This window comes from Leptodactylus fuscus, chromosome 4, assembly GCF_031893055.1.
Source record: "Leptodactylus fuscus isolate aLepFus1 chromosome 4, aLepFus1.hap2, whole genome shotgun sequence".
Taxonomy (NCBI): domain Eukaryota; kingdom Metazoa; phylum Chordata; class Amphibia; order Anura; family Leptodactylidae; genus Leptodactylus; species Leptodactylus fuscus.
Genome location: NC_134268.1, coordinates 39,168,683 through 39,188,353, shown reverse-complemented (window position 1 = coordinate 39,188,353; position 19,671 = coordinate 39,168,683). Strand labels below are relative to the sequence as shown.

At 44.0% G+C, this 19,671-nt stretch overlaps 1 protein-coding gene across 1 annotated transcript in view; it reads right to left on the bottom strand.

The window, feature by feature from the left end:
* Positions 1-17,831, bottom strand: part of NBN (nibrin) — a 54,493-nt gene extending 36,662 nt beyond the window's left edge. Inside the window, exons 1-4 of the mRNA XM_075270307.1 lie at positions 17,749-17,831; positions 14,041-14,174; positions 12,800-12,948; positions 11,271-11,430 (exon numbers count right to left, since the gene is read on the bottom strand). Of these exons, the coding sequence (XP_075126408.1) occupies positions 11,271-11,430; positions 12,800-12,948; positions 14,041-14,174; positions 17,749-17,779 (474 nt within the window). The 5' untranslated portion in view covers positions 17,780-17,831. The remainder of the gene's footprint in view (positions 1-11,270; positions 11,431-12,799; positions 12,949-14,040; positions 14,175-17,748) is intronic.
* Positions 17,832-19,671: the final 1,840 nt, after the last annotated feature.

Sequence of the window (19,671 nt, the reverse complement as noted above, 5' to 3'; positions counted from 1 at the left end):
GAAGTTGCCCGGAAGCCTCCTGTATCACCATCACATCATCGGACAACTCTTCTTCCTCCTCCTCCTCCTCCTCCTCCTCCATTAAACGCAGTGAAGCGGACAGATGTGTGGACCTACTCTCCAGCTGTGACGGATCGGATGCTATCCCTAACTCCTCTGTGTGATCTGAGTTATCCCTGATGTCAATCAGGGATTCTCTCAGAACACACAAGAGCGGGATTGTAAGGCTCACCATCGCATCCTCAGAGCTCACCCTCCTTGTGGACTCCTCAAAGACCCGTAGGATGTCACAAAGGTCTCTCATCCATGGCCACTCATGGATGTGAAACTGAGGCAGCTGACTTTGTGGCACCCTAGGGTTTTGTAGCTGGTATTCCATCAAAGGTCTCTGCTGCTCAACCACTCTATTCAACATCTGAAACGTTGAGTTCCAGCGTGTGGGGACGTCGCACAAAAGCCGGTGTTGTGGCACATGCAGGCGTTGCTGGAGAGATTTTAAGCTAGCAGCGGCTACTGTCGACTTGCGAAAGTGGGCGCACATGCGCCGCACTTTCACCAGTAGCTCTGGAACATTGGGGTAGCTCTTTAGGAAACGTTGCACCACTAGGTTGAAGACGTGGGCCAGGCATGGAACATGTTGGAGTCCGGCAAGCTCCAGAGCTGCTACCAGGTTCCGGCCGTTATCACAAACGACCATGCCTGGGCCCAGGTGCAGCGGCTCAAACCATATTGCCGTCTCATCGAGGAGGGCATCCCTCACCTCGGAGGCAGTGTGCTGTCTGTCCCCCAAGCTGATCAGCTTCAGCACAGCCTGCTGACGTCTACCAACGCCAGTGCTGCAACGTTTCCAACTCGTAGCTGGGGTCAATCTAACAGCGGAGGAGGAGGCGGTGGCGGAGGAGGAGGCGGTGGCGGAGGAGGAGGCGGTAGAGGAGGAGGAGGAGGGGGGTGTTCTTCTCGTGTCCCTGCCAGGAATGTTAGGCGGGGAGACGAGGTACACCGGGCCAGTTTGGGAAGCAGTCCCAGCCTCAACTACATTCACCCAGTGTGCCGTCAGTGAAATGTAGCGTTCCTGTCCGCATGCACTTGTCCACGCGTCGGTGGTCAAGTGGACCTTTGTGCAAAGCGCGGAACTAAGGGCCCGCCTGATGTTGAGTGACACGTGCTGGTGCAAGGCGGGGACGGCACACCGGGAGAAGTAGTGACGGCTAGGGACGGCATAGCGAGGTGCCGCAGTTGCCATCAGGTCCAGGAAGGCGGGAGTTTCAACAAGCCGGAACGCCAACATCTCCTGGGCCAGCAGTTTAGCGATGTTGGCGTTCAAGGCTTGCGCGTGTGGGTGGTTAGCAGTGTATTTCTGCCGCCGCTCCAATGTCTGAGAGATGGTGGGTTGTTGTAAAGAAACGCCTGATGGTGCCTTTGATGGTGCAGGAGAAGGAGATAAGACAGGACCAGGGGAGGATGAGGTAGAAGTCAACAAAGTGGCGGAGGCAGATGAAGTGGTGTCCTGGCTCGTCCTCTGGAGTGCATCGCCAGCACAGTCAGCAGTGGCAGTGGCAGAGGCAGTGGCAGAGGCAGTGGCAGTGGCGTGAACGGCAGGCGGCCTTTGTCCTGCCGTTGCTGCCTGCCACTGATTCCAGTGCTTGGATTCCAAATGACGGCGCATTGAAGTGGTGGACAGGTTGCTCTTCTCAGAGCCCCTAATCAATTTCGAGAGGCAAATTGTGCAGACAACACTATATCTGTCCTCGGCGCATTCCTTGAAAAAACTCCACACCTTCGAGAAACGTGCCCTCGAGGTGGGAGTTTTTCGGGGCTGGGTACGAACTGGAACATCTTGGGAGATTCCGGGTGTGGCCTGGCTTCGCCTAAGCTGCTGACCTCTGCCTCTGCCTCTAGCTACCCTTTTTGGTGCTGCACCTGCCTCAACATCCACACTACTTTCCCCGCTTGACATCCCCCCTGTCCAGGTCGGGTCAGTGTCCTCATCATCCACCACTTCCTCTTCCAACTCCTGTCTCATCTCCTCCTCCCGCACAATGCGCCGGTCAACTGGATGCCCTGACGGCAACTGCGTCACATCATCGTCGATGAGGGTGGGTTGCTGGTCATCCACCACCAAATCGAACGGAGATGGAGGAGACTCTAGTGTTTGAGCATCTGGACACAGATGCTCCTCTGTTAGGTTCGTGGAATCGTGACGTGGAGAGGCAGGTTGAGGGACAATGAAAGGAGCGGAGAACAGCTCTGGGGAGCAGGGACAGTTTGGGTTATTGTTCTGTAAAGCTTCGGAATTTTGGGAGGAAGGAAGACAAGACTGTTGGGTAATAGGAGGAGAGGAGGCAGAGTCTGACTGGCTGCTGGACAATGTGCTGTAAGCGTTCTCTGACAGCCATTGCAAGACCTGTTCCTGGTTCTCGGGCCTACTAAGGTTTGTACCCTGCAGTTTAGTTAATGTGGCAAGCAACCCTGGCACTGTGGAGTGGCGCAATGCTTGCTGCCCCACAGGAGTAGGCACGGGACGCCCTGTGGCTTCACTGCTACCTTGCTCCCCAGAACCATTCCCCCGACCTCGCCCACGGCCTCGTCCACGTCCCTTTCCGGGAGCCTTGCGCATTTTGAATTCCTAGTTAGAAATTGGCACTGTATACCAGTAGTAAAAATTGTGGGTGCACGTAACCCCAATATATTCTTTGAATTCCCAGTCAGACACTGGCACTATATGGCAGTAGCAAGAAATGAGGGTATTTGTATTCCCAATATACTCTTTGAATTCCCAGTCAGACAATGGCACTGTATACCAGTAGTAAAAATTGTGGGTGCACGTAACCCCAATATATTCTTTGAATTACCAGTCAGAAACTGGCACTATATGGCAGTAGCAAGAAATGAGGGTATTTATAACCCCAATATATTCTTTGAATTCCCAGTCAGACAATGGCACTGTATACCAGTAGTAAAAATTGTGGGTGCACGTAACCCCAATATATTCTTTGAATTCCCAGTCAGACACTGGCACTATATGGCAGTAGCAAGAAATGAGGGTATTTGTATTCCCAATATACTCTTTGAATTCCCAGTCAGACAATGGCACTGTATACCAGTAGTAAAAATTGTGGGTGCACGTAACCCCAATATATTCTTTGAATTCCCAGTCAGAAACTGGCACTATATGGCAGTAGCAAGAAATGAGGGTATTTGTATTCCCAATACACTCTTTGAATTCCCAGTCAGACAATGGCACTGTATACCAGTAGTAAAAATTGTGGGTGCACGTAACCCCAATATATTCTTTGAATTACCAGTCAGAAACTGGCACTATATGGCAGTAGCAAGAAATGAGGGTATTTATAACCCCAATATATTCTTTGAATTCCCAGTCAGACAATGGCACTGTATACCAGTAGTAAAAATTGTGGGTGCACGTAACCCCAATATATTCTTTGAATTCCCAGTCAGAAACTGGCACTATATGGCAGTAGCAAGAAATGAGGGTATTTGTATTCCCAATATACTCTTTGAATTCCCAGTCAGACAATGGCACTGTATACCAGTAGTAAAAATTGTGGGTGCACGTAACCCCAATATATTCTTTGAATTACCAGTCAGAAACTGGCACTATATGGCAGTAGCAAGAAATGAGGGTATTTGTATTCCCAATATACTCTTTGAATTCCCAGTCAGACAATGGCACTGTATACCAGTAGTAAAAATTGTGGGTGCACGTAACCCCAATATATTCTTTGAATTACCAGTCAGAAACTGGCACTATATGGCAGTAGCAAGAAATGAGGGTATTTATAACCCCAATATATTCTTTGAATTCCCAGTCAGACAATGGCACTGTATACCAGTAGTAAAAATTGTGGGTGCACGTAACCCCAATATATTCTTTGAATTACCAGTCAGAAACTGGCACTATATGGCAGTAGCAAGAAATGAGGGTATTTGTATTCCCAATATACTCTTTGAATTCCCAGTCAGACAATGGCACTGTATACCAGTAGTAAAAATTGTGGGTGCACGTAACCCCAATATATTCTTTGAATTACCAGTCAGAAACTGGCACTATATGGCAGTAGCAAGAAATGAGGGTATTTATAACCCCAATATATTCTTTGAATTCCCAGTCAGACAATGGCACTGTATACCAGTAGTAAAAATTGTGGGTGCACGTAACCCCAATATATTCTTTGAATTACCAGTCAGAAACTGGCACTATATGGCAGTAGCAAGAAATGAGGGTATTTATAACCCCAATATATTCTTTGAATTCCCAGTCAGACAATGGCACTGTATACCAGTAGTAAAAATTGTGGGTGCACGTAACCCCAATATATTCTTTGAATTACCAGTCAGAAACTGGCACTATATGGCAGTAGCAAGAAATGAGGGTATTTGTATTCCCAATATACTCTTTGAATTCCCAGTCAGACAATGGCACTGTATACCAGTAGTAAAAATTGTGGGTGCACGTAACCCCAATATATTCTTTGAATTACCAGTCAGAAACTGGCACTATATGGCAGTAGCAAGAAATGAGGGTATTTATAACCCCAATATATTCTTTGAATTCCCAGTCAGACAATGGCACTGTATACCAGTAGTAAAAATTGTGGGTGCACGTAACCCCAATATATTCTTTGAATTACCAGTCAGAAACTGGCACTATATGGCAGTAGCAAGAAATGAGGGTATTTGTATTCCCAATATACTCTTTGAATTCCCAGTCAGACAATGGCACTGTATACCAGTAGTAAAAATTGTGGGTGCACGTAACCCCAATATATTCTTTGAATTACCAGTCAGAAACTGGCACTATATGGCAGTAGCAAGAAATGAGGGTATTTATAACCCCAATATATTCTTTGAATTCCCAGTCAGACAATGGCACTGTATACCAGTAGTAAAAATTGTGGGTGCACGTAACCCCAATATATTCTTTGAATTACCAGTCAGAAACTGGCACTATATGGCAGTAGCAAGAAATGAGGGTATTTGTATTCCCAATATACTCTTTGAATTCCCAGTCAGACAATGGCACTGTATACCAGTAGTAAAAATTGTGGGTGCACGTAACCCCAATATATTCTTTGAAATACCAGTCAGAAACTGGCACTATATGGCAGTAGCAAGAAATGAGGGTATTTGTATTCCCAATATACTCTTTGAATTCCCAGTCAGACAATGGCACTGTATACCAGTAGTAAAAATTGTGGGTGCACGTAACCCCAATATATTCTTTGAATTACCAGTCAGAAACTGGCACTATATGGCAGTAGCAAGAAATGAGGGTATTTATAACCCCAATATATTCTTTGAATTCCCAGTCAGACAATGGCACTGTATACCAGTAGTAAAAATTGTGGGTGCACGTAACCCCAATATATTCTTTGAATTCCCAGTCAGACACTGGCACTATATGGCAGTAGCAAGAAATGAGGGTATTTGTATTCCCAATATATTCTTTGAATTCCCAGTCAGACAATGGCACTGTATACCAGTAGTAAAAATTGTGGGTGCACGTAACCCCAATATATTCTTTGAATTCCCAGTCAGACACTGGCACTATATGGCAGTAGCAAGAAATGAGGGTATTTGTATTCCCAATATACTCTTTGAATTCCCAGTCAGACAATGGCACTGTATACCAGTAGTAAAAATTGTGGGTGCACGTAACCCCAATATATTCTTTGAAATACCAGTCAGAAACTGGCACTATATGGCAGTAGCAAGAAATGAGGGTATTTGTATTCCCAATATACTCTTTGAATTCCCAGTCAGACAATGGCACTGTATACCAGTAGTAAAAATTGTGGGTGCACGTAACCCCAATATATTCTTTGAATTACCAGTCAGAAACTGGCACTATATGGCAGTAGCAAGAAATGAGGGTATTTATAACCCCAATATATTCTTTGAATTCCCAGTCAGACAATGGCACTGTATACCAGTAGTAAAAATTGTGGGTGCACGTAACCCCAATATATTCTTTGAATTCCCAGTCAGACACTGGCACTATATGGCAGTAGCAAGAAATGAGGGTATTTGTATTCCCAATATATTCTTTGAATTCCCAGTCAGACAATGGCACTGTATACCAGTAGTAAAAATTGTGGGTGCACGTAACCCCAATATATTCTTTGAATTACCAGTCAGACACTGGCACTATATGGCAGTAGCAAGAAATGAGGGTATTTGTATTCCCAATATATTCTTTGAATTCCCAGTCAGACAATGACACTGTATACCAGTAGTAAAAATTGTGGGTGCACGTAACCCCAATATATTCTTTGAATTCCCAGTCAGACACTGGCACTATATGGCAGTAGCAAGAAATGAGGGTATTTGTATTCCCAATATATTCTTTGAATTCCCAGTCAGACAATGGCACTGTATACCAGTAGTAAAAATTGTGGGTGCACGTAACCCCAATATATTCTTTGAATTCCCAGTCAGACACTGGCACTATATGGCAGTAGCAAGAAATGAGGGTATTTGTATTCCCAATATATTCTTTGAATTCCCAGTCAGACAATGGCACTGTATACCAGTAGTAAAAATTGTGGGTGTATATAGCCCCAATTCTATTGATAGGGGACTTGCAGGGTATTTCTGGGGTGAAGGTGGGGGGGCACACCGTTGGAACGGGTATCGGGGTATATATCGGGTATACGGGAATACACTGACAGTGTATTCCATTCAGGATCCTGGGAAAGCTGGGTTGCGGCGATTGAGCCCGTCAGTGCCACGTTACACTGACAAGCTTCTCCCTGGAATTTAGCTCTTACAAGAGCTGTTGGTTGTCTTCTCCTTCCTATCCTAGTCTGTCCCTGCCTACCCAGAATCTAAGCCCTAGCTAGCTGGACGGAAACCTCCGTCCTCGGTGAATTGCAAGCTCAGAATGACGCGAACCTGGGCGGCGCTGTTCTTTTAAATTAGAGGTCACATGTTTTCGGCAGCCAATGGGTTTTGCCTACTTTTTTCAACGTCACCGGTGTCGTAGTTCCTGTCCCACCTACCCTGCGCTGTTATTGGAGCAAAAAAGGCGCCAGGGAAGGTGGGAGGGGAATCGAGTAATGGCGCACTTTACCACGCGGTGTTCGATTCGATTCGAACATGCCGAACAGCCTAATATCCGATCGAACATGAGTTCGATAGAACACTGTTCGCTCATCTCTAATAATGATGTATTAATGATTATTATTATTGTGTTCCTTTAGGCCTAGTTCACCCGGGCTAGTGACCGTGTATTTTGGTCGTGATTTTTACGCGGGAAGCATGTCAGAATCAAGACCAAAAAGCGCCTGCCGCGACTGTCATGGCTTCCGACAGTTACAGCATGCCGCTCCAGAGTAGGGCCAAATGAATGGGCCTAATCCGGAGGGATTGTCTTAACGCGGATGCGCCATGGCGATTTCCACCTCAAGAAAGGGCAGCTCGCTTCTTTTTTCTGCGAGCGTGAACAAACCGCTAGTGGAAAAAAAGATTGCTAGCAGTCTACATAGACCTCTATTGTGAGGGGGCAGATTTTGAGGTGGATTCCGCGCCAAAATCCAACCCCTCTTGCCCCGTGTGAGCGAGCCCTTACTATCCAGCTCAGCTTGACTGACAGGTCTCTCCATAAAATGGGAAGAGGAGATTCTGCCCAGTGGACACTTCTCCCTCCCCATCTCCAATGTTTCTTGGGAAAGGTGGCAGTGTCTTCTGGCCACCAATTATTTAGACATTATACACGCACCCGAACCTTTGGCTGTAGTACAGCTAAAACTAAGTGAATAATGTCATTCATATTGAACGTAGCATCTAAGACCTCTCATAAGTATGAACATTTCTTTTCTCTGGTATTGGGTGAAAAAGCTGAAATTTGGCACGATCACTTACCCCTTTACACAAGCCCACTGTAACGCTGCTGGTGGTGGGTGCTCATACAAACAATCCTACAGACACTTCCCACATTGGGCCCCATCACATTATTACATACATGGCAGTACTAGTATATGCTACACTCTTCCACACAGCTGTGAGCGTACATATCATGGCCAGCAGGGGGCATAAGGGATCCAATGTCAGCAGCCAGGACCAGAAGATACTCAGACTGGCAGATTAACCCCCTAGTTGCTGTGATCAATAGCGATCACAGCATCCAGGAGGTCTGGGGGCTAGATCGTCCCCCTCTTCCATTCCAGCCAGCCAAGAGCAACCAAACAACAGCCTTCTGATTGGCTGTGCATAGTTCCCATAAGGAGCCTATGTGCGGTATTCTGCAATACTAAAAAATAAAGAACAACAAATAAAATAACAAAAAATAAAAATCTCCAAAAACCCAACTTTATGTTCAATAAACACATAACGTGACCAAAAAAATAAACAGGTAGGTATCCCCAACAATGATACAAATAAAAAGTTCATTTGCAGATCGGTTTTACCAATATGTAAATAAACCAACCAACCAAAACAAAAAAAACGTTTTTGTTTTTTTTTCTAAAAATCTAGTAGTAGTACCTGAATAGTCATTTTTGAGGCTATCCAGCCATATCTCTATCTAAAATGATGATTTCCAAATGAAAGAGCCCCTTTAAGGACTAGACTGAGACAGTAATGAATCAGTCTGACAGGGGCTGGAGAACTCCCCTCATCCCTGTAGGCTTACTTGTGAGATTTATATATATACTGGACACATAGTTATTGTTCATAAAAGATAGGAAATCTCATTAAAAATGTTTTATGGGACAGTCAAGGTTGTATGGCCAGGTGGGCCTTTATATTGCTGCCTGCTTATTAAATACCTAAGATAGAGGATTCCAGATATCCATGTGTCTTGTTAGACTAATAAATATATACAGAGGACTGGAGTACAAATAATAATTATAAAATAAAAATAATTCATAAGGATTTGGAATTTTCTCCACAGATATTCACTGCATCACACTGATATTACACATGTATAGAAGTATTTTTATATAATTCATCTACCGGTATTTAGCTGACACTTTATTCATATTTATTTCATGAGTATGTATCATATGTATTATTGTTGCAGGCAGATACCTTCACTATATTTATCTTTCCACTTGCTGAACAGTCACATTTTTTACGTTACGCTTATGTTACACCTGTAGGTTTGTACACTGACATATATTGTTTGATCTATTACAAGTTATTCATTTAATTTTTATTATAATGTGTCTTCTATATCTTTGTCATCGAAATATGCTTTGACTGTATTTGCTTTTGGTCACACTGCTCTACTGTATATATAAGGATATTTTATAATGCAATTATAAATATAATATATACTGTATATATTCGAGTATAAGCTGAGTTTTTCAGCAGTTTTTGTTCTGAAAAAGCCCCCCTCGGCTTATACCCGAGTCAAGCAAAAAACAAATTTGACGCAATAGTAATGTATAGAATCTGCCATAAAATAATGAAAAAAAAAAAAAAAAAAAAAAAACCACCTTTAAAAAAATAAATAAATAAAGTAAATAAAAGTTGTAAATCCCTCCTTTCCCTAGAAAGTAGAAAATGACTGCGAAACACAAACACATTAGGTCTCCCTGTGTCTGACAGTGCCCGGTCTACTGAATATAGGGGATCTGCAGTGCTCCTGTTCCATCAGGAAGGGGTTAATAGGAGCACTGCAGATCCCCTATATACAGCCAGACTGAATTACAAGTGGGGGAAAAAAACTCAGCCCTCAAGCTCAGGGAAGGGTCAGACAGACAACCAAAACACCCCTCCCCTTCCCCAGCAACTACTGCACCCAAAAACTCCGACCATTTTAATTTTGGAAATTTTCCAGTAGCTGCTGCATTTCCCCCCCCTCGGCTTATACTCGAGTCAATAAGTTTTCCCAGTTTTTTATGTTAAAATTAGGGGCCTCGGCTTATATTCGGGTCGGCTTATACTCGAGTATATATGGTACATATAATATTTTTTATTATTAATTATTATTGTGCTTTTGTGGGGTTTTTTCTATTCTCCCTCCTCCCCTTGTCTGTGCATGGACATGCATCACTCCATCCATGACACTGCTTTAGAGGATAATGGGTGATGCGCAATAACGTCACTCTTGGTGTCATGTTGCTCCACGTCACTTCTACCTTCGATGTGGAGGACCAGATGTGAGCATGCTGCCATTTTCCGGCGTCATGCGCAGTGATTCAGAGAGGATAAACCCTCACTTAGCTATGTCGACAGAAAAATAAAGTTATGAATTTTGAAAGGACGGTTAATGAAGATTTACTAGGTTAGAAGAGGTTAATATTCATTAGATGGCGTATTGTGTCATGCAATAAACTTATAGATAGCTTTACACAGGTTCCCTAAGCAGCAAATATCAAACTGAATATTGTGGTGTTAAAAGGGGGTTATCTAGGCTAATAATATTGATGACCTATCTTTAGGATATCAGATAAGTGAGGGCCTGACTCCAGGCATCCCAACGGCTGATAAACAGAGAATGCAGCAGGAAGCAGACAGCGCTGTTCTCCGCGTAGTGGTCACATCAGGAACTGCAAATCAACTCTCATTCATTTGAACGAGAGCTGCAGTGACTCAGTTCAGCCACTACACAGAACAGCGATGTCTGCTTCCTGCTCCATTCTCTGTGCATCAGGTGCTGAGATCAGCTGACTGAAGAAGGCGCTGGCTGTCAAACCCCCATCGATCTGATAATGATAACTATCCACATAACAAGGCCATCAATATTTTTGCCCCAAAAAAACCCTTTTAATATGACAATGTACAACTTGCTTTGAGTGAAGGGGTTAATTCACCAAAGCTCCTTATCAGCCACAGAGTACCCAAATCAGCTCTGCCATATTTCTCTGAGGCAGCCATTACCTGGCATCACAAGTGAACAATGTATAAGATGGAGGGAAGGTACTTGTGTCTCCTGCTTCCATAGTCACCGTATAGTCATCCTGCACGAATCTCACTATATATGATCAGACAGAAGTCTCTGCCAGATCATCATGGTGGCAGTCAGAGAGCTCTGGCACTGCTGGATCCCCCTGACTTCAGACTAGAAGATGCAGGAACTTTTTCTTGCATTTAGTCCAGAAAATACAGCATTATCTGAGTAACTGGATACTGATAACCTTAGGATAGGAGATCAATATCACACTGGTGGAGTCTGACACCTGACATTGCACCGATCAACAGTTCTCAGCAGCCACTGGAACCAACACAGTGAACAAGGCCGGAAAAACAACTCTATGCTCTATAAGGTAAGCTATACCATATATAGGGATGTCTTGACTTACCTTGATGGTCACTTTAACAGTGGTCATAACCAGATGTGTGCACTTCTCTGTCCAGTTATTGACAACGTGGCCTCCTAACATCAGGAGCGACTGAGTTAAAGAATTTTTCTCTGCGCCATTGAGGCATGAAGAACAAGCCACTAGAGGCTCATATAATACCCTGGACGGAGCAAAGGAGCAGAAGCAATACATCATATAACAATACAGAACTACTGCAGCACAAATTAACTACAACTATGCATTGCAAAATCCCCCCAAAAAACAACAGCATTTCTATTGCAAGCAAAGAGCAGCCAGCAATAGAAAGATACTAAAGACAAGCCTGGGAGCCTTCACAGTCATAGTAACGGGATGCCCGCGCGCTGCCAGTAAAATGGCGCCTTGAAGACCGAAGCTCTAGAGGGGTTAATGCTTGTGATCAGTGCAGGCACCGATCGCAGGTATTAATGCCAGGTCTCTAATGTATAAAACAGCAGGGACCCAGCGGCTATGGCAGCCACTCGACTCCCAAGCAGCCGCCATTTTTAAACACTTGACTATTACAGCAGATGTCAGGAAGGGGTTAAAGAACCAGTCACATGATATCAACACCTGTTCATATACCATTTATGCTTGTGGTAGGGGGGAGGAGAGACCTATCTATAAAAGAGGTTGTTCGGGTATCTGCAGGATAGGCCATAAATATATGACTGATAGATGGCAGACACCAGGCCCCCAGACCGATCATCTGCATGGAGCAGATTCCAGCGCCCACTAAGGGGCCGGAAGCAGAATTTTTCTCTCCCCCTATTTTGAGTGGAAAGGGGGGGGTGACGTGGAGTCCCTGAACGCTAGTGTGAACCTTTGCCTATAACAACTCAATGTTCTCACAGTATATAGTGAGACTTCAATCATATCAATTAGAGATGAGCGAGTAGTATTTGATCGAATACTACGGTATTCGAAATACTCGTACTCGATCGAGTACCACTCGCTATTCGAATGGAAAAATTCCATGCAGAGCCAGCGTTGATTGGCCGAATGCTATACAGTCGGCCAATCAACGCTGGTTCTTCTCCTACCCTTAGAAGTCTTCTCCTTGCTGCGTCCCCGCGGCGTCTTCCGGCTCTGAATTCACTCTGCTAGGCATCGGGCCTGGGCAGAGCCGACTGCACGTGCCCGCGCTACAAGAAAATGGCCGCTTTAACTGTAAGCAGCCATTTTCTTGTAGTGCGGACATGCGCAGTCTTCTCTGCCCAGGCCCGATGCCTGGCAGAGTGAATTCATTGCCAGATGACGATGCGGGGACGCTGCGTGGAGAAGACTTCTCGGAGAATCCAGCCCGACCCTCACTCGTGGACTTGATAAGTTCAGTTTGATCGAATGTTGCCTACCCCTGACACGAGCATTTTTCCCCCATAGAGTATAATAGGATTCGATATTCGATTCGAGTAGTCGAATATTGAGGGGCTACTCGAAACGAGTATCGAGTAATTAACTACTCGCTCATCTCTTAATATCAATGTATTACACAGAAAAGACCCGATCACCTGAACTTGCTGGCATAGACACCAAATGTGACCTTATCTCCAGATTTTAAGGGTCTAGAACTGCCAGTCTCCATCTTTTCTCCATTAATGAATGTGCCATATTTGGAGGAGTCTTTAATTGTAAGAACAGGAATGGTGTCTGGTTGACCCTGAAAGAAAAAGCACAGGGTTTAAAATATGGGCCAAATGAGATGCATCAATACAAAACACTTCCTAATATATATCCTGTTTAAATTCAACACTCTGTATCTGATTTATTTTAAGGTCATTGACCACAGCTGTGAAGTTTCATTTACAGGCGCATTACCCCTCCCTGTGAGCAGAGCAGCCAGCAAAAGAAACGTCACAGGAGTTCCTGACCTCAGATGTGGTAGTGATTTATTATTTGTGATTTCATCACAGGTAAGAGTGAGAGCAGGCAGATGAATTATGGGAAATGTAGTTTGTCCACAGATTCACTGCGTGTAAATAACAGCGATACAAGGAGCAGCAAGGAGAAATAAAGCCAAGCAAAGGCTGCACAAGGGGACAGTGAGTATTTAGCACTGCTATGGATAACTTTAGGCAGCTGGATGACCCCTTTACTGTCCATTCCATCTATCATAGGATAAGAGCAATAGACATTAAGTGGTTGATGCAAACAAACCCCCTCTCGCTGATGATTAACTGTATTCATATAAATCAAAATAGCTTTCTTCAGCAAGAAGGTACAAAATCAAGCAACATAAAATGTCCTTAATCCAGGATACACACAAGGTAGTTCCCCAAGGTTTTTCACACCACTATACAAGGTGATTTTTGGCCTTTCTCCTCCACACAGGACAATGTGTACACCAACTTTCCCACACCCATTTTCCTTGGGTCACCTACCAAACCAGGACTGGAGTATACACCTGGGTCTACAACTACTACCTGGAACCATACTCCAGCCAGTCACCATGTATAAACCAGCCACCTCAGTGGAAGTTACCTGCCATCTACAACTTGTCCGTCTGCCTGTCTACAGTATCCTACTGATTCATGTGATCAATTTTCCAAAATGTGACCCCCTCAGTGTCAGCTGATCACTCTGCTCCCTGCACCTCCAGCAATGGAATGATTTTCCTAGGGGAAGTGGATACCAGCCAGATATTTTCTCTGATATGGTTGCTGCAGCGGGAACGACAGAAGAATCGTAATACGAGGATTGTTTGTTTGATCAGGTACAGGAGAAGTCACGGCACTGTATAGCGTTCACTTACCAGGCTGGAGGAGGTGTGCTGAACAGAGAAGGAGGCATGAGCTCTGCTGATGGACTGGTCATCTCCTATCAGGATCGCACAATTCTTCCGCCCCACAATGTAGTCAGTGCCGGTGAGAAAGTGATAGCTCGGGCCTGGACATATGGAGAGAACAAATTATTATTATGGGAATTATAGCAGAAAACAAGCACTGCAAACAGGAGCTAGAAGTCCTAAGAAAACATGGTTCTAAACCATGAGATACACTGGTGTAGCAATAATCGACGTGAACTTGCTCACATATACGGTATTATTTCAATTATTTTGCCTCATTGCCACGCTGTCTCACTCTGCCACTGGATAAAGGATATGTCACAAACGGTTCAATCAGGATCCCTGATACGGAATTAACCAAAACTAAAATTCAGTGGCGTGGTATATACATAGAGGGCATACCTGAGGTAAAATGTACAATGAATTGTAATTCGGATTGCCCAGACCTATAGTGAGGTGTTCACATGGTGTTGTCTCTATTCACTTCTATAATACCACCATGACACTAGTTGTGAACGAATTGTGCAACTCTTCTAGATATCATACATGGTCCTTGGTAAAAAAAAAAATAAAAAAATAAAAAATTATTTACCGGTGTGTGTGTATATATATATATATATATATATATATATATATATATTCCAAGAACTGCAAGCATAGTGTTAGTTACAGTTTAACCCCTTTCCCACTGGTGACATTTTTCGATTTTGACTCCCCGCCTCCCAACCCCAATAATTTTTTTATTTGTCCGTTCACAGATCCATATGAGGGCTCAATGTTTGCGGGACAAATTGTTCTTCATAACGGTACCATTTATTATTCTGTACAATGTACTGGGAAGCTGGAAAAAAATTCAGAATTGGGTGGAACTGGAGAAAAATTGCATTTGTTATGGGCTTTGCTTTTACAGCATTTACTCTGCAGCCAAAATGACATGCATAGGGCGTCTTTCCCCCCCAAAAAAAACCTTAACCCTTTCCTGACAGCTGCCATAATAATATGGTGGATATCTGGTATTGAAATATGGCCCTGGGGTGCTAAGTGGCCCCCAGGTCACCTTTTAGTTATACTATGTTGGGGAATGTCTATTACTTTGATCACTTTGTTTCAAATTTTGATCAGAGGCGAAACAACAAAAACAACAACAATTCAGCACTTTTGATTTTTTTTTTCTATGATGTTTACAGTACGGGAAAAATATTGGCATTTTCAGATACAGGGATAACTAATATGTATGTGTTTCACAGTATCGAAGTACTTTTATATGTGATTAGGGGTAATTTGAAATATATATATATATATATATATATATATTTTTTTTTATTTTTTTTTTTAATTGCACTTATTAGACCCCCTTATGGGTCTAGAACCCCAAGGGGTCCGACCATTAATGCAATGCACTGATACATAATAGTACTTCTTCTGCAGGCTGCCTGTACAGGGGGTGGGGTTAATGGCCACAATCAGTGTGGGTACTGACCACGCTAGGTCTCTGCTGTATAAGGGTGCATTCACACTGAGTAAACGCTAGCTTATTCTGAACGTAAAACACATTCAGAATAAGCGGTGTCTAAAGCAGCTCCATTCATTTCTATGGGAGCGGGGATACGAGCGCTCCCCATAGAAATGAATGGGCTGCTTCTTTCACTCCGTGCAGTCCCATTGAAGTGAATGGGGAGTGCCGGCGTGTACGCTCCGGCATGAGCAGAGCTTGCCGTATACGCCGGCACTCCCCATTCACTTCAATGGGACTGCACGGAGTGAAAGAAGCAGCCCATTCATTTCTATGGGGAGCGCTCGTATCCCCGCTCCCATAGAAATGAATGGAGCTGCTTTAGACGCCGCTTATTCTGAACGTGTTTTACGTTCAGAATAAGCTAGCGTTTACTCAGTGTGAATTCACCCTTAGGGTGCATTCACACTGAGTAAACGCTAGCTTATTTTGTAGAGTAAAATTACACTTGTAAATTTTGCTATCCCATTGACTTCAATTACATTTTACAGGCGTATTTTTACAGGCGTATTTTTTACAGGCGTATTTTTACACTTGTAAAAAAATATCATTAAAGTCAATGGGATAGCAAAATTTACAAGTGTAATTTTACTCTACAAAATAAGCTAGCGTTTACTCAGTGTGAATGCACCCTTACACAGGAGAGACCTGGGGGCCACTTAGCTCCCCAGCCCCATATTTCAATACCAGATTTCCACCATATTATTACGGCAGCTGTCAGGAAAGGGTTAAGGATTTTTTGGGGGAATTAAATACTGAGGTGTTATTCTTATGGTGATGCATACACACGTGTTCGATTCTGATGAATATTGAGCAAGTCTAATTCTGCTCAGTTTCATCAAAAAAGGAACAGATCAGAAGCCATAGAGGTAAATGAACAATGAAATACACTTGGATATCACTCTGTCATCCGACTACATACTGTATGAGTGAGCGCTGCTCGTCTCAAACCTGTGATGTCACATATGGTCTATGTACAGCTAAGTCTCATTCAAGCCGCCGCAGTAAGCACAGCAACCACACAATATATGGAGCTGTGCATGGTAAAGAGTTAAGGAGTTGCAACGCTATCTTTTGAAGGTTGTGGCCTTTTCAAACATGTGAATGGCTGGGGTGTCGTGTCCCCTCTCCCCCACCAAAGTCTGATAATGATGACCTACACGAAGGATAGAAAATCCTAGAAAACCCCTTTAAATCAATAAAGAGCATACTGTATGATTGATCAGACCCTTCATATCTTCTAGGGGGTCTAATGATAAACTGAGAAAAGAAAAACAAAACCCTTAAAGACCCTAAACATAAACAGATTAGGTATCCCCACATTGGAAACTACTAGAACTATAGGAATATAGTAAGATCTAGGGTGAATACTGCGGCAAGAAAAAAAAAATCTAAATGCTCAGACAAGAAAGAGGAGTTGAATACAGCCATTTTGCCCCTGTCTCTCCTCCGGGAGCTGTAGTAGCAATGTAGTGTCATCCCCCTGGCAGCTCCCCGAAATCTCCAGACCAGACAGGGGTATAGGGCGAAGGGAGTACTAGGTTTTTGAGTTTGTTAGATTATGCAATGGGACATTATAATGTGGGGGCAGGTGGAGGGGGACATTACAATGTGAGGGCAGAACATTATAATTTGGGGGCAGGGGGACATTATAACGTGGGGGCAGGTGGAGGGGGACATTATAATGTGGGGGCAGGTGGAGGGGGACATTATAATGTGGGGGCATATCACGTCAAAGCTACTGCAGGGACGTTATACTGTGTGGGAGCACATAGAGTAATCAATGGGAACAACAAAGTCAAAGTGGAAACAGGTGGGACTAAATTCACGCCGAATATTCTGTCCCCCATTCAGTCCTTTGAAAGTTAGGGGGTATGCTAAAGGAAACCAATGAAGCTACACGAGTTACAATATGTACAATATGGCCATGGGGATAACAATATCTCTATGGTATATAAACACTATATCAATGCGATGTCCCCGTGATCATAACACCCTGCAGTATACAGGTAACATGTCATGTACTATATCCTGTGCCTGTCAGTGCTCAGGTGTCTCCTGTATCACTAGATCCCCTGTAAGATGTGACATATGGCGGACATCTAGAAGACACGTCATCTCACAGCCATGGCTATGATACTATGCCGCCCTGCAGTTATTACCTCCTTCACTTTCTCTCTCCAGCCTCCACATTGCTGCTCTTCTATATACACAGGCGCGTAGTGATGACGTCACGGGGGTGTCTGCGGGCAACGCAATGAATTCTAGTCGGTGATGTCAGGGAAAGGGCGGAGCTTCGTAGTGGAGGGGCGGGGTCTCCTGGATTGCAGTTCTGTGTTGTGGCGGGGGCTGATGTTTACATGGGACTGCATGTTGGAGGGGCTAAAGGAGGAGTGATGATGTTGGAGTGGGCTGAAGGGAGGAGTGGTATCCTTTGCATGGGACTGCTGGAGGGGGATATAGGGAGGGCTGATGTTTACATGGGACTGTATGTTGTGGTCAGTGTCAGGCACTTATCAGGGCTTGTCCTGGGCATTTCCTGTGGGATTGCTTCAAGTATTCTCTGATCTATAATATAACTGGGCTGATCACAGATGTGCGAGACTGATCTTAGAGCATGGTCAGATGAACGTCATGGAAATTGGCCATGAAAATGCCTGAACCAGTCTAGAATGGAGTTACCAGAGAAAGGGCCTACAAGGAGCAGCTGCATTCTAGGTGTGACCCTGCACTCTCCCTCTGCAGCCTCCACATTGCTCTTCTGTATACATAGGCATGGTGACGTCACACACTCCCGCTCTTTTTACAGTACTCTCCCATAGTCACATAAGCATGTTACATAGATGACACCAAGTGGTCATTACTGGGAATTACAATAACTGTAGATTTTACTGTTTCGCAATTATGTAATTCCTGCGACACTAAAAGACATGAACAGTCTATCATTTTACTAGTAGGTTCATTTTATCAGTGAAAGAATATCAAAAATAAAATCCAGAAAATCACATTGTGTATTTTTTACAAATTTATTTGAATTTTGCAGAGAGAAATAAGTATTTGATCCCTCTGGCAAATAAGACTTAATACTTGGTGGTAAAACCCTCATTGGCGTGCACAGCAGTCAGACGTTTTTTGTAGTTGATAAGTTTTGCGCACATGTCAGCAGGAGTTTTGGTCCGCACCTCTTTGCAGATCATCTCTAAATCATTAAGATTTTGAGGCTGTGGCTTCGCAACTCGGAGCTTCAGCTCCCTCCATAGGTTTTCTATGGGATTAAGGTCTGGAGACCGGCTGGGCCACTCCATGACCTTAATGTGCTTCTTTTTGAGCCACTCCGTTGTTGCCTTAGCTGTATGTTTTGGGTCATTGTTCTGCTGGAAGACCCAGCCATGGCCCATTTTCATGTCCTGGTGGAGGGAAGGAGGTTCTTACTCAGGATTTTACGGTACATGGCTCCATCCATTGATGCGGTGAAGTAGTCCTGGTCCCCTAGCAGAGAAATCCCCCAAAATATAATGTTTCCATCTCCATGCTTGGCAGCATTTCTCTTCCTCCAAACACAGCGAGTTGATTTAATGCCAAAGAGCTCCATTTTTGTCTCATCTGACCACAGCGCATTCTCCCAATTCCTCTCAGAATCATCTTGATTGGTCAGATGAGACAAAAAGTATTTATTTTGGAAGCCATGATGGTAAGACAGATCCATTGTGGAATGATCCAAGCAGTGACTTATAATAGTGACTGTTTAACTGTCTTGGGGTTACTAAGGCTAGGTTCACACAAGCCTTTGAGTCTCCATACGAGACTCCATCCTACATTCTGCTTAAAATTGCTGAAGAGAAAAGTCCTGCAGGAGGACTTTCCTCTCCACTGGTTACAGTATAAAATCAACAGAAATCTGGTGGACCCCATTATAGTCAGAGGGTCTGCGGGTTTACGAGTGTAACTGCTTTTTAAGTGGATAGAATTTCCGTCCTTGTGGTCCCCATGCAGACCCGAAAGACGGAAACCCGAACGCTAGTGTGAACCTAGTGTTACACTGTAAGGGTGCATTCACACTGAGTAAACGCTAGCTTATTCTGAAC